Source organism: Cyprinus carpio, chromosome B2 (genome assembly GCF_018340385.1).
Source record: "Cyprinus carpio isolate SPL01 chromosome B2, ASM1834038v1, whole genome shotgun sequence".
Taxonomy (NCBI): domain Eukaryota; kingdom Metazoa; phylum Chordata; class Actinopteri; order Cypriniformes; family Cyprinidae; genus Cyprinus; species Cyprinus carpio.
Window position 1 is genome coordinate 26,200,464 of NC_056598.1, and position 18,473 is coordinate 26,218,936.

The following is an 18,473-nucleotide window of genomic DNA, read 5'->3' on the forward strand; positions in this document are numbered from 1 at the left end:
ACCACGGGAGACAGAAACTGGGTCACAGGGGCAAAAACACACATAATAAATCCAGGGGTATAACATTGTGTCTGTTGTTTCATGGAAGTTTTTGTAACTTGCTTAATCAAGTTGTAAATTAGCCGTAAATTTAGTCTCATTCAATTGTTAATTAAATTGTAAATTAAAATAAAGTAAATTAAATTGTATATTAAAAATAAATTAATTGCTTAAAGATGTTCTAAAAATGTATTTTAATATGATTTTACTAACTAGTAACAATAACTGGAGTGAGCTATGTTATATAGGCAGGAAATGTTTCTATGATAATCCAGAAGCCCCTCTCTCTCTCTCTCTCTCTCTCTCTCTCTCTCTGTCTGTCTGTCTGTCAGTTTGACCAGCTGTGCTTTAAAATTAATAATAAAAGTATCCACAGATGGTCAGCGGAGGCCACACATGCACACCCACGCGGGCGTATGACACACACATCTGACAGTGATGGACAGGAAATGTAGTGAGAGGAAATCCATTAGCTCATCATGCTACAGACAGACATATTCCTCCCTCTAATTAGTGCGGTTTGCTGAGGCAAGCATTACCATGACTACTGCTCGAGCTGAAGGATTCTACAAACACCAAGTATTAAACTTTGTCACTTCGTGATGAAATGTTTTTCATGGACAAGCACCACTCACACCTAGTTTATATATTAGATATTGTACTATAGTTTTATTTGATTTAGGTTGTTATTTTTAATTAATATAATTTTTTTGACCATTTGTGATGTCTTTCATGGACAAGTACAGTTTAAATAAATTAAGTAAGTAAGTAAATATATGCATTTTATTTCATTTAATATATTTAATTTTATTAATTTTATTTTTTCTATTAACTTTGTTGCTTCGTGGTGATGTTTTTAATGGATAATGACTACTCACATTTATTTATTTGTTTACATAAATTAAATTTTATTTGTTTATTTTTTCCATTAACTTTATCACTTTGTGGTGGCATTTTTTGTCATGGATAAACACCACTCACATTTATTACAGATAATATATATTATTATACTAATTTTATTTATTTATGTTAACTTTGTCACTTCGTGGTGGCATATTTTCAATGGATAAATACTGCTCACATTTATTTATTTAAAAATATTTTATATTATCTTTATTTAATTATATAAATAAATTAAATAAAGTATATAAACAAATTGTATTTATTTATTCATTTATTTTATTTTATATATTTATATTCATATATATTTTTAAATTACATTTTATTTGTTTGTTTTTTTTTTCTAGTAAGTTTTTCATTTTGTGGTGACATGTTTTTCATGGATAAGCACCACTCACATTTATTTCAGATAATGTATATTATTATACTAATTTTATTTATTTATTTATTTACTTAGTTACTTAATTGCTTATTCATTCATTCATTCATTCATTCTATATTATAGTTCTTTTCTGGGATCAGTTTTTTTTTCCTCTCTATTGGACTATATACTGTGAGATATTTTGTTGTGCTGAATGGAGTGGTTTTGTCTCTCCCCATTTCTTTTCCCTCTTATCCTCTTTTCTCCTCACTTCATTTTCTCTTTTGGGTCACATGTGGAGGTTTAACCCTGCTCGTCCTTCACACGCACTATTGACTGCGTTCACGATTCATTCACACCATTTGGTGAATTCTCACAGCTGCCCCTCCAGCGCACCCACATCTGTCTTTTTCTAATACGTATAGCTTTCCATTAGCCCCCCTCTCCTTTTCTCCTAAAGAAATCCCTAAAATCCACAAATCCTCGCAGACCTCATCCAGCCACTCCTGCTAAAAAGGCTCACACACGCATCTTGAGCGCGAATGGCCGATTGTTCCCCTCTGTCTCTGCGATTACCTTTCACGCCTGCTCGCCCTGTCCCTCACCCTGAAGTCAGAGGTCATCTGCTTCTTCAGCAGCCCATATTTAATTCATCATCCCAGTCTGTCTATGTGTGCGTGTAATGCTCTCTGGAGACTTAGAGATGTGCTCTTGATTATACGAAGTATGTGCTATGCCATGATTCCCCTTTCTGCTGTCACAGCAGTCGTACTTTAGCATGTGTGAACGTATTGATCGTGTGGGCTCTGGGGGATTTAGAAGGGAAAGCGGACACTCTGTCCATATGAATCTGAATTAATCATCAGGGCTGTGTCATGTGAGAGACTCTTAATTGTCACTTTGATTCAGCCTGCTTTTCTGAACATTAATGCAACAAGAGCAGTACCACTGGGTGTTTATGACAGCTGCATGCAAACATGATAAACAAATTTAGCCGAGTGTGCTTATATCCTTAACCTACAAACCTAGAAAACTCCCCAAGATGTCTTACTAGAGCATCATCTTTACTTTAGCTTAAAAACACTACAAACTGTAAGCAAAAACATCAGAAAGGAGCTCAACCCTATGGTGCAGATTTTTTACTTTGATGAAATAAATATACTGTATTTTAGTTGTATTTTAATTGTGTAATTTTAGTTTTTTTTCTTCATTCCTAATTCTATTTATGCAGTAGTTATAATCGATTTATTACCTGCTAATCAGCATAGACCTGAAAGTGAAATTTCCAACTTAATCTGTTGTAAATCTTAAATGCTTTGGAGCACAGACTTAAGTCTCTTTTTAAAGAAGACACTTGAAAAATTATTGCTGAAATGGGGGGCAAAAAAGGAAATGCAAAAAAGTAGAAGTTTAAGTTTGTTGTTATGAAAAATGCACAAAAATACTGTTTTCAAATTTAATATGAACTGGATATTTTTCAAAACATGTTTTACTCTAAAACTGCAAGAAAATCAAAACCATAAATCTTAACAAGCTGTGTTCCAAATTTGAGGTTGATATTTAAAAAATAAGCTTTCGGTAATATTTAGTTTGGCTGCAGTGGCAAACGTCTTCACTAGATGAAATTTGTTTTCCTTTTGTTTCCAATGCGGTCATTTTTGACCAGACTGTTTTTTTTTTTTTTTTTTGTTGGTTTTTTTTCAGGACCATTTATAACATATAATTTGTAATATTATAAAAGTTTTGCTGTCACTTTTGATGTATTATATGTGTTTTTGGAGCTCTACTGTTTTTTCATCCATTGAACACCGAAAGACAAAATGTTTTTAACTCTACTTTTTGGTCATTTTTGGAGCTTGACAGCTTCCATGCTTTCATTGAATGAAAAAAATGTTGCCTCTGTGACTCATGATTCCCTTCAGTGGTTTCTCTGGATGTACCAATTGAGAAGCCTGCTCTGCAGTAATATAAAGAAGTCTGTGTATGTGTGAGAGAGAGAGGTAGATTAAAAAAGGCCTTAATTGAAGTCTACCCAGTCTTTTTGCTCTTGTGTTCTTTTGAAAGCAATTTAGCCCTCCATCCTTCTCTCTGACAAGCTAAACAAGGACGGTCACTATCTTTTGCTGTTTTCTCTCAGCTCAATCACAGCCGTCTATGTGCCTGCAGCTTCTCAGATGACCTTTGTTCCATTCGCTCTTTATTCATCTTTCATTTTACCCTCTCTTTTCTCATCTCACCCACTCATTCTTGCTTTGGGAAGTCTGTTGCTTGGCCCTACACTGCAAATAAACATTTTCAGTGTTTTTTTTTTCTTTTTTTTCCCCAGTTAGAATATCTAGACATCCCAAATCAAGATCCATTTTATACTTTTATATATTATTATTAAAAAGATTCGCCAGTATATTGTTATTTTGTTTTTTGAAATGCTCACTAAGGCTGCATTTATTAGATCAAAAATACAGTACAACTTGTGAAATAATATTCCAATTTAAAATAACAGTTTTCTATTTGAATATATTTTAAAAATTAATTTATTCCTGTGATGCAAAGCTAAATTTTCTGCATCATTACTCCAGTTTTCAGTGTCACATGATCCTCCAGAAATCATTCTAATATGATTTGCTGCTAAAGAAACACAACTTTATTTATTTATTTTTCACTTATATGCACTTATATTATCACTTATACTTAAGTATATTGGCACCAATAGTATTTGTTTACAGTAATAGTACTACATGTGTACTGAATGTAGCACTGTGCTGCATGTTATAATTTTGTTATTTCTATATAGTCACAGTGTGAATCATGTGAGCCTGCTCTGCTTTGCTATAGGTGCTGCTTATGTGTGTAGTGTCAAATAGGTGTTACTCTAGCAGAACGTACCTACTGCTGACCTGCTATATGTGCCACATTTCCACCTCACTAATGAATGCGCAGCCTGAGATTCATTCAGCAGATAAGTCTGAAGAACTTGCTGTAGCTGTAGCTGCAGACACCATCTGTCTGTTGCAGAATCAGATTTGAGAAGTGAAGTCCAGACGTTTATTGATGTCTAAGAGCAGACATTGTACAGACGCTGCATATTTCCTTAGGGACACCCTGCTCTGTCAGTAGAAAAAAAGCAAAAAAGAAAGGCAAAAAACAACTGGGGGACACACGTATGGTCTGGATATATTTCATCTGTGTTCTTTTTCTCCACCATCTTCACATGAGGTTTTCCACATTCAAGAGAGGTGCTTTTTATATTCCAAAGAACAAAAAAATACATCACAGTTTTGCAACTGTCATTTTGAAACTTGAAATGTATTTATTTATTTATGGCTACTGTATATTTTTATTGTAATTTTATATGTTATTTTGTAATATTATATTATAGATTTACAAACATCATTTTGAAAATTGAAATGCACACACACACACACACACACACACACACTGTATATATATGATGAACACTGTAATTGGCATAATAATCTGGATTAAACATATTGGGTAATGTTGTCTGACTACTTTTTGATTTTTTTAGATTACATAGCATAGAGACTGAAAATATATTCCAATCTCTTGTTATTAGCATCATTAAATGAATTAAACATTAAATTACAGTAAATTTAGAAAGGGGGGAAAAAAATACAATCTCTTGTTATTATAATTATTCAATAAGAATTGGGGTGAATCATTAAGTTATAACTGATTATTTAACATTATATAATCTTGTCCTCAGTTACTACCCATATATGTATGCATGTATGTATATATATATATATATGTGTGTGTGTGTGTCACCAAAAACACCCAGCATTGACTGTAAGTTTTGCACCAACAAGCGCAAGTCAGAAAATGTAAAAATCTAGTATTTGAATGTTTTCAGTGTGCACTGCTGGTTTATTTTAGGATGAACTCAAGGTTAAGTGTAGTTTTGCACCAAATTATCAAGAGGAAAAGCTAGAGTAGGTGGCACTCGTGTACACTATGTCATCTCTACTTGTGCACATTAAGAGCACTGTTCTCCAAAGAGCGATGGCCCACACCATTGCTACGTAAAGTGCTATACCCTCGCACACTTCAGGGTGCAGTACGCTTGTGTGTTTTAAAGTGATTTTTCAGTGTTAAGTGCTTTGGGTCACTTAAGAACACAAATGGACAAGAGTGTGCGTTTGTGAAGGCTGCTGCCGATGGACTTGTTGTAAGTTAACACTAAGTGACAAGTGGAAGCGCGTACAGGCTTTTCCCCCTCTCTGTGAGAATAGATGTTCTCGCTGCATTTTCTTTCCTTTAGATCACTTAAGTGGATGTACACGAGAATATCTGCCCTTCTTTCTTGTATATTTAATGTCTTGTTTTCTTTTATACTTAGCAACAGCTCTACGTATACACACTACTCAGCCGAGGCCACTTTGAGGAGGTGATTTAAGGCACGTCATGTTCTGTCCTAAAAAACATGTCCTGCTGTGTCTAGTTTCACAGGGCTAAACTTTTGACTGCTGGTATAACTCTGGTCCACTTTGCAGTTTATAAGAACTGACTTGAACAGTAAGGGTGCTTTCACACTTGGTTCGCTTGCTTGGTCCGAACCCGAGTTCGATTGCTCCACCCGCCCCCTGCCACCGCTGGACTTTGTTCATATTATTTTATTTGACACCGAACTGCGGTTCGTTTGCATCATCAAGCCAGCAGCTGTTTACCCCGTTGCTTAGTAACGACGGTGCAGGAGATGGCGGCAAATGCATAACATTGTTTTCTGCACTTTTATATATTTACGATTTTGAACCGTTTGTTTTGTTTATAAAGCTTCGGTACGTAACGGCACTTACGTCCGCCTTACGAATGTACTGCAAATGCTCTAAAGAAGGCTAAAGGCGAACAGAAATGAGATATACAGCTCTCTGTTTGCAGCATGTCAGTCACGCTCATCAGGAAAGTGAGTGAAACACAAACACACATTTTTTATCAAATAATACGTCATTAATAGCGGTTCACTTCCTCGATTTGGTACGATTGCGTTCACATCAGCAGCGAACCGTACCAGAGTTCACATGAACTGAACATACATTTCTTTATTTTTGATAGAATATGTGTAACTTTTAAAGGCTAGATTTTGTTAATTGCTCTTCTTCGTATATGACCTTAGATAATAAAATCTATTTCTACACGAACCATTGATTGCCTCAATAACAGAACGGAGTGTCTCATTCTGTTAGTGTTGAGTTTTCAGAATTTTTTTTTTTTTTTTGTCTGCTGAACTTTATACCACGAACTCAGGTTTAATTTGTGGTGAAACCTGTTCAGCAGATTTTTAAACAGATGATATTCACATCCCAAAATGTGGCACTCTTACGTTAATTACCATATTTATATCCCTTCTGCAAATGTTTCCCACACAGTCAATGCAGTCAATATGAAAAACTAACAGATTCCATGTGGGCAAGGGTTGTTTTGCTTTTAGAGAAGAGAGAAAGTGTTTAGTTGCCTCTAATTACACCAAAACATTATTTAAGCAGGCAAATAAAGCTAAATGCCAAAGTCTGTCTGAATTCAAAATAGCACTAGCATACTATAAAATATGGCAGAAATTGAAAGAACATTATTTTGTTTTGAATTTAACCTTTGTTTTACACCTTGTTTAGCTCTGTGGCTTTTGAAGGGGCGTGGCCTACAGGCTAGATGCTTGTAAGGGGCATGTGCTAACATTCATGTCTCTAAGGGGGTGTGGTTTAGGAGCAGGATGCTTCTAGAGGGGTGTGGCTTGCAGAGAGACTGGCCTACTGTAGCATTTTGGCTGTTTATTAATACATATTTATGCCTTTATTTCGGCTGTTTATAAGCACATATTAATGCCTTATTCTGCATCACTAAATTCTATATTCCTTAACCGTATACCTAAACATAACTACCTTACTAACTATCAATAAGCAGAAAAAGTCTTTAGTCTAATGTGTTACCGAAATTTACGAGCAATTTCTGAGTGAAAATGGTTTCTACATTAAATTTAACATAAAATGGCTTTCCATTTACATGCTGTCTTTATCACAGAAGCATCACATATTTTATGTAAATTTGAGCTTTTGGGCTTTTGATAATAACCCTCGCTTCTCTTTTAGCAAAAAGACTCTTTGTTCAACAGATAATCTGTTCGCTTTCCTAAATTTTTTCTGTATTAATGATGTTGGAAAATTTGCAGAATGGATATAAATATGGTAATGAAACAAAGAGCACTGCATTTTTTTTTTTTCCTGAGTTGTGAACATTGAAATTCTGCAGATCTTTCTGCAGCCCACCATGTTTATGAAGGCTGTTTGAGGAACAGGAAGTTTTGCTATTGTTGCCTTGAGAGTTCAATCTCATAGTAAAGAGGACCTTGGCTCAGTGCTTATCATTCGAGGCCATTTGCAGTTTCTCTCTCTCTGTCGTACAGAACATTTGGTTGCTCTAATAAAACTGAACAGCCTTGGATTTGCTCAAGAAGACACCGGGTCTCTGTTACCATCACAGCTTCTTTTTAAGCTTCAGAGGTTACGGCTGATGACCATCTGGATAAGAGATTTTTCTTTTGGAGGTGTTTTAGGGATCCAAGTGAGAAATATTTCCAAAAATCTTTTGCCTTTTTTTATTTGGACAGTCCTGTCTCTTTCTCTCTCTCAGCAGGAGACCAATATGATGAATGGCTGTTTATGAGTGCCATCATGTTGGAGTCCTAACATGCAGTAGGCACTGGGTTGTTGGGCAAAACTCTCTCTCTTTGTAACTCATGGTCATTAACACAATACATTAAGCGCTAAACCACCCCCTGTCTCAATCTTTTATGCTGCTGTAACATGATAAACCAAATATGACATTTTTACAGCATTTCTAGTGCTCATGGGGGGGCTTCCAGGCAAGTCAGTCAGTAAATGTTCAAGAATAAGAAGCTAGTCATGAGGTATTTGCTTCACGTAGAGCGGTCGACTTGGTAAATGTCTTAAAATGCCTTACACTTTTAGAGTAAAAAAAATCATCTTTGGAGTGAATTTCCAGGCCATAAACTGTTATAATAGCCATACAACTATGTAAGAGGGAGGTTGAGAGCCAGAGATCAGTGTTTATGGTGAATTAGAGTCGAGGGGTAATTATTTTCTTCCGTTCAGATAGGTTAGGCCTCTCCACTGCTCCTGCTAACCCTGTTTACTCTCATCTCACGTCTGAATTATTCAGCTTAAGAACACTCTTAACCCATACACACATATGTGCCGCCGAACCAAAATATATCCACCCGCACATACAGGGCTATTTAAAGCCTTGTCATAGATGGGAAATGGATGTTGGGATCCTGGAGAGTTCCATTATTGCTGCGGTGACGGATGATGGAAATCCTTTGTTTTGCTGCTGCTTTTTCTTTTCCTTCTTTTTTGGTTTAAATCTCATGTGCTTTCTGAAAATGACAAGGTTGGAGGCCTAGCGGTTAGTGCTTGTGCTTTGACGTGTCGAGTCATGGTGCTCAAGTGGGAAATGGGAGGTTAAGTCTCGGTTGCAACCATTTTCCCATCCCGTTTTCCCTTGGGATTCCCGATTGCCCTACAGACGTTATCAAAATTTGGGAAAAATATCAGGAAAAATGACAGGGTTATTGAGATAGTTGCTTCTTGGGAGTATCTTATAGAATATTGAACTAATTTTATAAATGGTAACTTGACTGTAACTGAGTAGCTTGTAGCTCAGCTTGAGTTGGTTTATAAGCTCTATAAATAAGTCATGTTGTGCACATATTTGGTTTGTTGGCCTTTCGTCTTTCCTAGTTTTTAACTATGCTCTTAGATCAAAATGTGCGGCTAACTTAATCCATGTGCTTAATGTTCTGTCCTCTCTGACTGTGTCTGAGATTAATGTGTTGGGTTGACAAAAGGTCCAGTTCTCGCCCATAACAGTTAGAGATACTTTATTGATCCCTGAGGGGAAATTTAGTCAGCGGTGTAGCATGAACCACACTGTATAATGGTCTCCAAATGAAATCTGTAAAAGAAGAGAATGTCTCTGATGTATTTGTGACCCCTTGCCGTGTCTGAGCGGACCTGTAAATCCCAGCCGGAGAAGCGCTCGGCTCTAGTCGAGATCTGTGCTGATGAAAGCATGCAGTCCAAGAGTTTATGAGCATGATCATTATTGTGCAAGCCAGAGGGCTTCAAAACAATTTGACTTTTGTCCTGCACATTGGACAGTTTTAATGGCTTCATCACCATTTTATAGACAGGCTGAGATTGCGAATCCTCAAATTGCCATTTCTGTCGACCTCTTTCTCACTGTTTATTTGTGTGTGCCTCCAGTCTTGTGGAGGGAATTTCTTGTTATGTGTGTTTTGTGTATGTGTGCATTCAGGGGAACGTTTAAAATCTGTTGCATTTTGCTGAAAGTTACTAATTACAATACAGCATTATTGCCTCTTTTTCTCTTCTTGTTCTCTTTCTCTTTTTCTATGCCAGACGCTTGCAATGTAGACACTGAGTCATGTGGATCTATAGGTTGAACATGTGACCATGTTATGGGAACAGGATGATTAGGGGTCCAAGCATAAAATCTTTCTTCTGTAAGAAGGAAGTATAACTCACAATTGCGAATCAGATCTACATAAAAATATATATATATGTATGTGTGTGTGTGTGTTTGTTGTGTGTGTGTGTGTGTGTGTTTACACTAATACAGTGTATATATATATATATATATATATATATATATATATATATATATATATATAATAATATATTATTTCTTTATAATAATTGCATCATTATCATTATTTAATCAATCAATCAATAAAAATAATAACAAAAAAACCAATTGTTCTTAATGATTAAAAACATGTTTAAATTTTTAGGTTTTAGCATTAAGTGAAATCAAATAATGAGAGAGAGAGAGATTTTATAGTTTATTATATTTTTATACTGGTCAAAATTTGGGGATGGTAAGATTGATTTATTGATTGATTGTTTAATTAAAAAGTCTCTTATTTATTTATTTTTTATTTATTCATTCAATCATTCATTCTGATCAATACGTTTAAAATAACAGCATTTTATTTTAAATAGAAATATCTGTAACACTCTACATGTCGTTACTGCAACTTTTGATCAATTTACTAACTTCAAACTTTTGAATTGTAGTGAATATTGACATAAAATAATGCGTGTTTGCATTTAAAAAAATAACTGTTCTATTATAGAGATTCAAAGGATGACATTACAATATGCCAAATGCCCACAGCGATTATGACTGTGCTAGTGTTGATGCGAGAGCGCGTGTCCGTTCATGCGTGCTTATGATATTATGTGCAAATCTCTGATGGTATAACACAGTTCGAGATGTGATATATGAGCTGGTACTCGGCTCTGTCTGCCGTAGCCTGTGGCGTGAGTCGGGTTGAGTGATTGTGGTCATTTCAGCAGACAGAGAGACAAGCGTCCCTAGCCCAGGCTGGGGAGGGCCCAGCGCCCTGCTGTATTAATGGCAGCACCGTGCCAGATTGGACGGGTCCATCTAATACAGATAAATCATCATTACAGAGGTGGGGGGTGGAGGGCTGGAGAGTTGCTTTGGCAGTCAGGAGAAAAAAAGGGGCTTTCATTTGTGCCCAGGATCTCTGTAAACTCATTCATCATGCCAGCTATGTTACACTCCCACCCCTCCACACCAGTCCCACCTCTCTCTTCTCACTTCTCTCTCTCATCCCTCCTCCTCCTTTTCCAGAGCAATGCCTTCCAGTGTAAAGGCATTTCAATTTATAAAAGGTGTACATTTATAAAAATAAATATAAATGAGTATCTTTATAAAATAGAGGAAGTTGGCAGAGCTGAAAGGCAGAGAAAAAATAAATCATATTGCATAATCAAGAATATATATATATATATATATATATATATATATATATATATATATATATATATATATATATATATATATATATATATATATATAGACAATATTATGGAAATATTTTTCTCTCTCTCTTTAAATAACTGAAAGTGGTGCACAGTAAGACTGAAGACAATTATTAAGGAAGCAGAAATGGTCAATTTCTATTTCATGTTGTCTTTTTAAGATGAAAAGCATAAATGGGAGGGCGGAATTTTTTACCCAGTGTCTGACAGTCGCCTTCTCTTTAAATTACCGGAAAGAAGAATTCAACCTGACGCAACTAAAAGAGGTAAAATGACAGTATGTATAATTAAACGTGGAGATATGAAATTGCTGTAAAAAAAATCATGACAGATGTGTCATGAAATGGAAATTGCACTGTTCTGGAGCACCATGTTTTGATTTACCACCATTACGGACAGTGTTTCTGCTTTTAATCTTGTTTTCTCATAATTATTTATTGAATCGTGATGTTGTGTGGAAAGTAACATTCATCCTGTGGGTGTCTGCTTGCATTAATCTTACATTTAACAAATATAAATCGTGCAAAAGGCATTGTTTTAGAAGAGTGGAATTAATTCTATTGAAGTGGATTTGCTTGAATGAAAGAGTCAGCTACAGATGGCTTTTTATGATTGCTTTTTTTTAATTATTTGTTCTTAGCGTTCCCTGTTTTATTAAATTAAACACAAGTCTGCTGAATTCTTTTCAATGTAACATTAAAAGGAATAGTTCACCCAAAAATGAGATTTCTGTCATCATTTACTCACTCTCATGTTGTTCCAAACCCTTATGACTTCCTTTCTTTCTTCCAAAAGAAGGCATTTTGAATAATGCAACTGGTGGCTCTTTCCCGTGCAATTAAATTAAATGGAAACTGGAGCTTTCAAAGTTCAAAAATGATAAAACGCATCATGAAAGCATGACTTATGCACTATATTCCAAGTCTTCTGAAGCCATATGATAGCTTTGTGAAATACTTCAATTTAAGCTCTTCTTGCTCTTCCCCTTGCCTATTTCATGAGAGAGTCATGTCCAGTATCATTCTTGAATGAGTCATTATTTTGAGCTAAATCTTTTCAGTGAACTTGATGACTGTTTGGAGACTTATATTTTAATCACAAGATGTTCACAAAAATCTGTTATATGATTTCAAAAGACGAATTAATATTGTACATATGAGAGGAATGGAACATTTTGTGTTTCTTGGAAGAAAGCAATCTAGATTTGGAATAACATGAGTAAATAATTTTTATTTTTTGGTTGAACATTTCTTTTAAAGGGATAGTTCACCCAAATGTTTTTATAATTTTCTCACCTCTATGTTGTTTCAATGAATTTCTTTATCTTTCTGAACATAAAAGAAGATATTTTGAAGAATGTGGCTGGTTGTCAAAAAAAAAAAAGAGCAACTGTTTGGCTACCAACACTCTTCAAAATATCTAACAGAGAAAATAAATTTATACAGGTTTGGAATAACTTGAGGGTGAGTAACTGGCGACAGATTTTTCATTTTTGGGTGATTTATTTCAAATGTGTTTTTGTGCTTTGCCTCACATACATTTTTTTTTTTTCTGGAAGTAGAGATTATACTATTTTTGCCAACACTTCACGCATCGATTTTTTTTCCCTCCTGGCTTTCAAGCTGCCACACGGACGCTGATCCATCACTGTTCAGATTCGATTTACTTGAATTCCCCTTTTCTCTGTTTCTGCTTTCATAACGCACATAAACAGCAAAGTTATACACACATCCTGATAGCCCATCTTACCATTTCAAGGTTTGCTTGGATCAGACTGTTATTCGGTGAGGGTCCATGTGTGAGCAACCCTCCAGAGGCCACACACACTTAGACAAAACAAACAGCGCCCACACAGGTACACACACAAAGACACACACACACACACCTCCCGTACCGATACTGTAACTTTACAGCCCCCAAGAGCCCACTCGCAAACCTTGTATTTGTTTCCATCTCCCACGGCTGTGCCACCTCAAGGGAATTCTGGGATATCGTAGGATGGTTCATTCGGTCAGCCTGCTCAGTTAAGAAGCAGAGATTACCCACAGGGCTGTGCGGCGTTGTGCCTGTTATCCAGCTTTAACAGTGAACTGAACGGTTCAGGCAGCAAGCGATCACGTACGGGCAACATGACCCTACTTTTACCTTACAGCTGTCCACTGCTGGGACTGAGGGACTTAGATCGGATCAGTAGTAAAGTATCAGGCTTTTAACTGCATGGATTGTACGTGTTTGGTTAAATGAAAAATGAAACTCACTCATTTACTGACCCTTGTGTTGTTTCAGACGTCTATGACATTTTTTCTTCTGTAGAACCCAAAAGATGATGTTGACGCTGTTCTTTTACACACAGTGACAACCAACAGTGACCTGGGGCCAACAAGCTCGGAAAAGGGCCAAAAATGATCATAAAAGTACTCATCAAAATATCATAAAAGAATTACTTGTTTCAAGACTTCTGAAGTTAAATGTTGGCTTTGTTAGAGGAAAATCACTGAAAGTGACTGAAAGTTGCCTTTCATTGAGACTCTTGCCCTCTGCCACAGCTGTCAAATCTCATTCACGTTTGCAATTCAGATATTCTGTGTGAAGATGAAAGAATGGGATGAGGGCGAGTAAATTATGACACATTTTTCATTGTAGGGTGAATTAACTTTAGATAGAATCTCTTTTGGCAGAGGTTTTCAAACTGGCATACATAAATGTTACAACATAAAGATTGTAAACAAAAATTTTATAGTTAAAAAATATATATTTTTAATATGTTTATCATTTATATTTTTTGTTTTAAATGTTACACTCCTAGAACCCTTTCCAGGACCGGAGTTCGCAACCCCTGACATAGTATATGTGTGTGTATAGTGTATATTTATTATGTGTATATAAACACCCATACATGTATATATTTAAGAAAAATATGTTACGTTTATGTGTTAAATATATTTATATATAATATAAATTATATGAATATAAATACATACATGTAAATATTTTCAAAATATGTACTGTATGTGTGCATATTTATATATACATAATAAATATGCAGAGTACACACAGATATATTATGTAAATCAAAACGTTTATTTTGGATATGATTAATCGTTTGACAGCACTAATTTATTAACAAAATGCAACTGTAAAACTACTCTGCATTTATTGTGTAAATCACACAAAGTCAGTATTTTTCAGACAATATTTTAGTAATGTACTGAGCCAATACAAAAATATATAATTTTGCTAACATTTGATCTTTCATAATATCATGCTTTTTCTCACACCGTGTAAATGGAGCTTTATTTTTGAAATTTTGTTGTTTTTTTGGGGGGGAGGGTTTTTTGGGGGATTATTATTTTTTGGGGTTTTTTTGATCAGAATATCTCTGATTTAATGCATCAAGCTGTCAGGCCCTTTTTGTAAATTTTAATTTTTAGACTGTACTGTCCACAAGCATCAGCAGAACTGTCTTTAGCAGCAGTCTGAACTCAATTGGCATGTTTTACAATCTGCCACTGGTGCTCTTTTACCAGGGTTGCAGGAGGGCAGCCATATACTGCTCCACTTACTTCTAATTGTAATTCGATAGCGCATAATCTCAAATTTGTTACGCATCACATTTTATAATATGGTAATATTGTAATGGTAAGTGGCGGGCCACACTTGGCCTGGACCGTAGCAGATGGCAGCGGCTTCCTCGTCCACCTCAGGTGATTAGGGAGACAGATTTTGTGATCTGAAACTCGGAAAGAGAGGCCATAAAGGTTTCATCATCTCAAAGACAGAAAAAAAGTTTTAAAGTGATGTAGTGTTTAAAAGCTTTTAGAGGTTTTTTGGGTGGGGAATATGGGGTTGGAGAGGTTTCTGGAAACTCAATTTGTATCAATATTTTATGAAAGGCAGAAACCTGTCTGAGTTCAGGCCATGGTTCCACATCGATAATGTCAAATGGACCATCAGTGATATTTCTCATCTTTATTCCGCTTCAGCAAGCACCACTTGCAGTTTTAAGTTGAAACAAGGGTTTTTCACACCAATGACCTGAAAACAGAAAGTTCTCTGGCTGCTAAAATGCACATTACTGTGTTTAATGTATTTGCCAATTGACAAGAATTATTCATCATTACACTAGTGAGTGGAGACAAGTATCTTTTTGTGTGGTATAAGTAATTGAATTATTCACTCAAACGTTTCATTCCCTGAGTCATTTACAACAAAAACAAAAAATGTCTTCTTATTATTTTTCGTAATAAGAGATCCAGTTCTATATTGTTTATGCACCACATAACATTCATTCGAATTTTTTACTGTTCTTCAGGGTTTCATTTGTTTGAATATATCCATCTATTTTTTTTTTTTTTATCACAGCCACCATGTAAATGTTTATATTTCAAAAAGCAAATTGGAGTAGAAATATAATTATGTAATTGTAACTTTATTATTATAATATTAATTGAGTGTAATTTAAGTGCTTGTATGCAAATCAACTAATTTTAAAAATCATTATTATAGTGATGTAGTACCATATTATGTATATTTTAGTTAAATAGGTATATTTCATATTAATATTTAAAAAAAAATTGCATGTAGTATATTGTACCTGATATATCCAAAATAATCATTATTGTATCGAATCAATTTGAATTGCAAGCTTGTGAATCAAAATCGCATTGAATAGTGAAATTGACATCAAAACTCAGCCCAAGTCCTTATGTCATTTTAATAATGTATGGTCATCTTCCATTGTTCTTTTTGTTCTGCTAAACCTCCTATGGTTTTTCTTTTCCAGTGGGAGGAAGTAAGCGGCTATGACGAGAACCTCAACACCATCCGAACGTACCAGGTGTGCAACGTCTTTGAGTCCAACCAGAACAATTGGCTGCTCACCACCTTCATTGCACGACGTGGCGCTCAGCGCATCTACGTAGAGATGCGTTTCACCGTCCGAGACTGCAGCAGCATCCCGCGGGTGCCTGGATCCTGTAAGGAGACCTTTAACTTGTACTACTACGAGACAGACTCTGTCATTGCCACCAAAGGTACGGCGTTCTGGATGGAGGCTCCGTATTTGAAGGTGGACACTATTGCAGCGGATGAGAGCTTCTCACAGGTGGATTTTGGTGGTAGATTGATGAAAGTGAACACGGAGGTGCGAAGTTTCGGTCCGTTGTCGAAAAACGGCTTTTATTTGGCATTTCAGGATTATGGCGCATGCATGTCCCTGCTGTCTGTCCGTGTGTTTTATAAGAAATGCCCTAGTGTCGTGCAGAACTTTGCGATCTTTCCAGAGACCATGACCGGGGCAGAGAGCACCTCGCTGGTGATCGCTCGCGGGATGTGCATCCCGAATTCCGAGGAAGTGGACGTACCGATTAAGTTGTACTGTAATGGCGATGGGGACTGGATGGTTCCGATTGGGAGCTGCACCTGCAAGGCAGGATTCGAGCCAGATAACGGGAACGTCTGTCGAGGTAAGATGTTGGGTTTTTAATAGTGTTGATCTTTTGATAACTAATGTATAAGAGCTGTCAAACGATTATTCGCACCCAAAATAAACGTTTTTGTTTTCATAATATATGTATGTGTACTGTGTATATTTATTATTTATATATAAATACACACACATACAGTATATACTGCATTCCAAATTCCAAATAATTTGGAACAACCTCTTTAAGTAGGGTTTCCATTTACCTACGAAGACCTGGCAAACTATTGAACAAATCTGTCTGAGATTGATACCAGTTATCTAAAAAGATGTGAAAAACCACACAAACAAAAATCTGACTCTTTATTGTACCGGAATCCTATTGATGTATCACTTGCATAATAATTTGGAATGCAGTGTATATTTTGAAAATATTTACATTGTATTCATATACTTTATATTTTATATAAATATATTTAATATATAAACATAACATATTTTTCTTAAAAATATACATGCATGCATGTGTATTTATATATACATAATAAATATACACAGTACATAGACATATATTATGTAAACAAAAACTTTTATTTTGGATGCAATTAATTAATAACTAATAATTATTCATATATTTTAAGTGTTTTAACTAGTTGAGCCCCCAGCGTGAGTTTTTTTTAGGCAACCGTTATTTTAGAATGTATGGCCTTATTGTTTCCATGGCGATGCATCTTGCTTGTCATGTGACACAACACACATGGATCACTTTTATTTCGTTGTTCCTGTTTTATTCAAAATATTCACAAACATGCTCACAATATTATGAAATATGTGCAAGTAAGTCTATTTGGTATTTTTAACACTTTTATATTGACCGTGTTAGTTGATCTATACAGGGTGATGGGCGCCGCCATGTTAGTTCAAGCTGAATCCGAGCTGTGGGATTTACAACACGCAAATTCATCCTGCCGAAACACGTTAAAGTAGGTCTCCGGTAAACTGGGAGAAGAGCAGAGTAAACGTTATAATTTCCTACACAATCTGTATATTATACCAATAAAAACATGTCGTCAGATTATATTTGTAAGGATCATAATTGCTGTTTCCATAGACATCAGCGTGTATTTTACAAACTGTAAATTTATGGTTTTGCTAGTACTTATGTGTATCTAAATGTCTGAAACCTATAATGAGCATTATATGGTTGAAAACACTGAATATTTGTGATAATATGACAAGCGCTCAGCGCGACCAATCTGGCTCCGTGCCAGCCAAAGCGCGAAAGCAGATTTAAATTCAGCAGTTGATGACGTGATGCACTGAAAGTTCTAATTACACCGATGTGATTGTACGCTTTAGGGACCAGCCAAGACTGATCACACCGGTGTGATCGTACACGTTAAAGGGTTAAATGGATCTTTTTCAGTTGGCGGAAAACGTGGGATAGTATCTGGTGTCTCGTTAGCTTTTACAAGTTTCATCCTTGCTGAAACTCTATGAATTTCCATTTGGCTTAGCTCATGGACCAGTATTTCATAGCCATGATATTTGCCAGCAATATGTTTTTTAATCAAAGTTTGATAAAATGCTTCTTGCTGGTTAATCTAGTAGACCAGTGTCAGAAACATCTTCCAAAACCCAACATTTGCTGGTGACCCAATGACTAAGCTGGTATTTTTTCCTGAGCTCTAGATCAAGAAGTTTCTGCAAAAGCTTTGACGAATGAACTTCCTGTAGATTCAGTTGTGAGATGCACAGATTTGTGATTATTTGAGAAGATTTCCATGCAGCAGATTTTGAGTTTGAGTTGACTTATTCTGGATTAATATGGCAATGTGCACACATG

At 35.7% G+C, this 18,473-nt stretch overlaps 1 protein-coding gene across 1 annotated transcript in view; it reads left to right on the forward strand.

The window, feature by feature from the left end:
• Positions 1-18,473, forward strand: part of LOC109086539 (ephrin type-B receptor 1) — a 198,539-nt gene that overhangs the window by 76,746 nt on the left and 103,320 nt on the right. Inside the window, exon 3 of the mRNA XM_042718917.1 lies at positions 15,989-16,670. Coding sequence (XP_042574851.1) covers positions 15,989-16,670 — 682 coding nt within the window. The remainder of the gene's footprint in view (positions 1-15,988; positions 16,671-18,473) is intronic.